The 5,484-nt window shown below is 32.3% G+C and overlaps 1 protein-coding gene across 1 annotated transcript; it reads left to right on the forward strand.

Annotated features, from left to right (window-relative positions):
* The first annotated feature begins 291 nt into the window (after positions 1-291).
* LOC109600827 (homeobox protein engrailed-1a-like) lies at positions 292-1,951 on the forward strand. The gene is made up of 2 exons (XM_020017019.2): positions 292-1,069; positions 1,260-1,951. Exons 1-2 carry the CDS (start codon positions 370-372, stop codon positions 1,586-1,588), a joined length of 1,029 nt encoding a protein of 342 aa, XP_019872578.2. The 5' UTR covers positions 292-369; the 3' UTR covers positions 1,589-1,951.
* Positions 1,952-5,484: the final 3,533 nt, after the last annotated feature.

The raw sequence follows: 5,484 nt of genomic DNA on the forward strand, positions 1-5,484 counted from the left end.
TTTATTTACCTTTAAAATGATGTATAAGTTAGAGAGGGACAATAGTTAGTTGGCTGTTTGGCTTGTGCTCTATACCCAGATATTTTCTTCCACAACGCCTCGTTTTGTACGAACCGGCAACGGTGCCCGGTCGGACATCGTATTCTAGATGGTCGGTGGTGGGAGCGAGAACTAGAGAGAGATGAGCGCATGCACTTGTGGGCGGTGCCTGGTCCGATCCCTCCGTAATAAAGATGACTATTTTGAAAACTCACTCAGTTTGACAGCGCCGTTTTGGAAGCGAGCACTTGATCTCGGACGTTCTGTGACAGGGGACAAGTGTTTGGTTTTCTTGAGTTGTGCCGTGTTTTACTTGTGCGCCTATCAGTTATGGCATTCGAGGACAGATCTAGCCCTAACAGTGCGACGAGTCCGAACAGCGACTCCAGCCAAACTCCTCTGAATGCACCCAACTCACCGGAATCGACCAGAACATCGCCGTACACATGCATGACCATCGCCCAGGATAACACCAGAGGTTACGTGAGCAGTCCCACATCACCGAACTATGTCGTACCCAAGGTGGAACCGGAAAGGTCCTTCATAAGGATAACATCGTTCGCACTGTCCAGCCCAAAGAGGGAGGTGGACGTGCAGTCGCCCCAGGACTATTCCAACTTCAGGTCGCCGTCGCCAGCGGAAAGCATCTCCAGCCGGGCCAGCCCGCCGATAAATCCGGAGCCCACAATACAAACGCTCAAGTACTCGATAACGAACATACTTAAGCCCGAATTCGGGAAGAATGCCGTACAAAAAACGAAAACTAGTCCAAGAATCAACTTCAAACCGTACGAAACCAAATCGTGTGAGGACGAAAAACCGTTCCCGGTGGCACCTCTGGGCAGTCTGTGCCAGACAGTTTCTCAAATTGGATCCCGAGTCAAAAGTCCCGAACCCATACCGAGAGTGAAAAGTCCGGTCAAAAGTCTGCTGCCCAACCCGGAAGAAATAAAAAAGACCGACGGCAACGTGCCCCAGCTGTGGCCCGCCTGGGTCTATTGCACCCGATACTCCGATCGACCGTCGTCAGGTAAATAAAAACACAAAAACAAAATTATCATTATTAAAATTACCATCCAAAACGGCACATTAGTATGTTAACACACATGGCATTAATGTAGACCGTCCGCACTTCCTGTAAGTGCTTTTTAAATGCGTTTAAAAATAGCAAATAAGTCCGAAAATAGCAACGTCTAATCTCGAATCTTTCTCAATTCCAGGACCCCGATCGAGACGAACGAAAAAAACGACAAAGAGCGCACCCAGCGAGGACAAGAGACCGAGGACGGCGTTTTCCAGCGCCCAATTAGCCAGATTGAAGCACGAATTCAACGAGAACCGCTACTTAACCGAACGTAGGAGGCAACAACTGAGCGCCGAGCTCGGTTTGAACGAGGCCCAAATCAAAATCTGGTTCCAAAACAAACGGGCCAAAATCAAGAAGTCCTCCGGCCAAAAGAACCCGCTCGCGTTGCAATTGATGGCGCAGGGGTTGTATAATCATTCGACGGTTTCCTGTGATGAAGATGATATGCCGATGTCGTCGTAACATGTCGACGACGTTGTACATAATTCGCCCGATCTCGTGTTCTAGTTTTTATTTATTTTGTACAAACTAACTTTTAGACCGTGTAAATATTGTATAGTGTAGATACATGATTTATTGTTTATATATCCGATACGTATATGTTGTGTGTAAATACAAGAATTGAAATCAATTTCGTAACTGTTTGCAAAATCTGAAAAATGTGCGGTGTTGCAAACGGTTTACGAGCTCGATTTACGATGTTTACATAATATTTATGGGCAATGTAGATTTTAATTTTTGCTGTTTAATTTATGGAGCCTTCAAAATAGACTGAATATAAACAATTTTTTAGATGGTAGCGTCATGTGCAATGTTCTTTGTATATACTGTTTAATAAATAGAATTGTTCTTCCTTAGCACGGCCTTTTATTTTATGCGTTTCAATTAACAACCATCTTTATAATAAACAAATAAATGTTTATTAAATTGTTCAACAAATAAAATAAATAATGAATCAACGAAATACAACAATAGTAAGCAGACACATTAACATATCTAATTTTAATTGATAGATTTAATCAATTATTTTGATTATAAATATTTTAATTTTAAAGACACTTCATATATAAATATTTATTGTTTTGATTAACATCTTATTTCTTCTATTTTATTGTTTTACATATACCAAAGTTGTCGATGTGGTAACATTTTGGAACACATTTTTAGTTAAAATTTAAACAAATTTAAACAAACAAAAATTGTGGGTTCCCCTTAAACAAGTCAGCAGTCAAGTAAATTATTTGTTCAATTTTACATACTGTTATAAAAATGAGTAAAGTATTTTAGTACGACATTTTAATATAAAAACCATGAGTGTAATAGATAAATAAGTTATTCAAGAATGATATATTTCTAGGCTTACAATAAAATTCAAGATTTTATATTTTATTTATGCTTGTGCATTATTTGTAGAAAAATATTTTTATAGAAATACATATGGTTTATATTTATTAGTATTCAAAAAGAGAATAAAAAAATATTATGTTCAAAATTTATTGAACTTAAATTTTTAAACGTAACATTTAACGACGATATCCTCTTTCATGTCACCATCACCTTTTTTAAGGATATTATAGGGAAATAATCATACTTGCATCCTTTCTAGTTTTCAACAATGTACCATCGAAATGATTATTATTATTTTATACTATATATTTAGAAATGAAAATTTTTAAATGTAATTTTTGAAAGACGATATCATCTTTCATGTCATCATCATTTTTTCATTGATATTATAAGAAATAAACAATATTGTATTTTTTTTGATATTCTACATTGCACTATTAAGTTATAATTATTATTTTAAAATTTATTTTTTCTTAGGAAAGAAAACTTTTAAATGTAACTTTTAACGATGACATCGTCTTCCATGTCATCATCACCTTTTTTAACGATGTCATAGGAAAAAAATGCAATCTTTTCTGATATTTTGTGCCAATTAAATGATTATTATTATTTTATAGATTATTTTTTTCTTCGGAAAGGAAAACTTTAAATGTAATTTTTAGCATTTTTTATGTCATCATCTTTTTTAATACTATAAGAAATAAGCAATCTTAGATTATTCTACAATCTACATTGTACTAATTAAATAATTATTATTAATTTATAGTTTATTTTTTCTTAGAAAAGAAAACTTTTAAATGTAACTTTTAACGATGACATTCTCTTCCATGTCATTATCACCTTTTTTAACGATGTTATAGGACAATATGCAATCTTTTCTGATGTACCAATTAAATGATTATTATTATTTTATGAATTATTTTTTTAGGAAAGGAAAACTTTAAATGTAATTTTTAAAAGCAATAACACTTTTTATGTTATCATCTTTTTTAATATTATAAGAAATAAGCAATCTTATATTATTTCGATAATATACATTGTACTAATTAAATGATTATTATTTTTTATAGTTTTTCTAGGAAAGAAAACTTTTAAATTGTTAAACTTTTAACGACGATATCGTTTTTCATGAAAAATGTATGAGAGAAATAAAAAATTATAAATATTACTTTTTTATTTAAATATTAGTCTTAAAACGAATGATAACATGTAAAAATTGAATAAATATTTAAATTTCATATAATTGAAAATATTATACACAAAAATTCTTGAACCCAAACGATTAAATTTAATATTTAACAACTATATCGTATTTCACGTCGTCACCTTCTATTTAATTTTATTAGAAAATTATTACGAAATAAGCAATATTAAATTCTGGTGTTTGATAATATTTGGACTCGTCATTTACGTCTTCAGTTATTAAAACTTAATATCTGTTACCACTGTTATTATTATGAAATAATAAAATATTAATTTTAAGTTAGAAATTACAAATACTATGTAAACGTAATAAAGAAAGCGAATGACGATATCGTTTGCTAACAACATTATTATTATAAATATTTACTTCTATTTATATTTTTTGTCACATTAATATTAGAAATATTACAAATTTTATCAATATAATAATCAACATTATTATTAATTTTAAGTTAAATGACGATATCGACAGATAAAACTCGATATTTTTTGCTAACTAAATTACGACGTCAATTGACTGATGACGAACTCGTCATTTTATTCGTTAATGATTGTGAGGATAATTCAATTAAAATTTAGAAAACGTTACTCACAAGTTCGTATCGGAATGTTGAGAAGAATTATAATACATAATATAATTTTTAATGGTGACCAGATCAATGATCATTACTATCGAATATTTAATTTTAAAATACTGCTTAACCGTTTATTTAAATTTCAACAATTATTTTATTCTTAGTATATGGAAATTAAGATAGATATTTTTCATTGATTTTTTTGATTATGATATTTCTAGTTCTAAATAATTTGTTATATTCTCATAATTTAATAAATAGTAGGCACCAATTGGGTTTAGATTCTAAAAAAATATGGTATAACAATTTCAACAATAATCAATATTTTTATTTTCTTCAGTTAACTCTAGTATTCTGTATAATTACATTAAATTTGAAAAATATGCATCATGCAGGTAATAAATTAGTAATTAAACATGTATCCAATCAGTTAATTGGATGTATTTATGCAATTGTATATTTATTATAGAATTTTTATATTAATTAAAAAAGATAATCCTCTTATTTACATAAAAATACTTTAAAGAATTTGTTGAACATAAAGAAGAAAACCTTCTAACTTTAACGGTACACCCAGTTCATTATCTCGTCCACTTTCACCAAGTTCCTAAAAGGATTTAATTTCGCCTCCCCTGGACCCAAGAAAATAATTGTTTATTCACCATCGCAAACTGTCACTGTGAATCCCACCTAATTAGAATCAATAACCGTCCTCTCTTCCGTCTTTTCATCCTTCCATCCACGACATTCCCCCAGCCCGTAAGGGCCGAACATTTGTCCGTAATTAGAGCAATTGTGGCGCAGTTAGCGAAGTTAGCGGAGGACATTAGGGAGGTATTAAGCTGACTGAAATATGACCTTTAGAGGGGCGCGACAACTTATTATGGGGCCATTTAGTCCCGGTCCCGTTTATTGATGTGGCGAGGACCACGCAACATGAATATGATACTAATAAGTGGTAAACTTGGGGAGGAAGAGTTAATGGCCATCGGGGCTTTTTCACGTCGACTGAATTGCCAAATAACTGTGTGCACATAAATGTTCCAAGATGTTTCCTTGGGGTTTCAGTTTGTTTATGGGGTCCGGTTCGTTACATTTCCCTCAGGAATATTTTTATGAAAAAAACAACTGGGCCAGTCAGCCATTGTTATGAATTGAAAGTTACTTGTGATTTGTGCTGAAATTGTGGTGGGAACTTTGATTTTCGTTCTGAAAATTGTGGAAAAATTGAAA

This window comes from Aethina tumida, chromosome 1 (assembly GCF_024364675.1).
Source record: "Aethina tumida isolate Nest 87 chromosome 1, icAetTumi1.1, whole genome shotgun sequence".
NCBI classification, from domain to species: domain Eukaryota; kingdom Metazoa; phylum Arthropoda; class Insecta; order Coleoptera; family Nitidulidae; genus Aethina; species Aethina tumida.

Coding starts and splice junctions, on each gene's coding strand:
- LOC109600827 (XM_020017019.2), top strand. CDS start 370: ATGGCATTCGAGGACAGATCTAGCCCTAACAGTGCGACGAGTCCGAAC. Junction 1,070..1,259: donor CTCCGATCGACCGTCGTCAG/GTAAATAAAAAC, acceptor TCTCAATTCCAG/GACCCCGATCGAGACGAACG.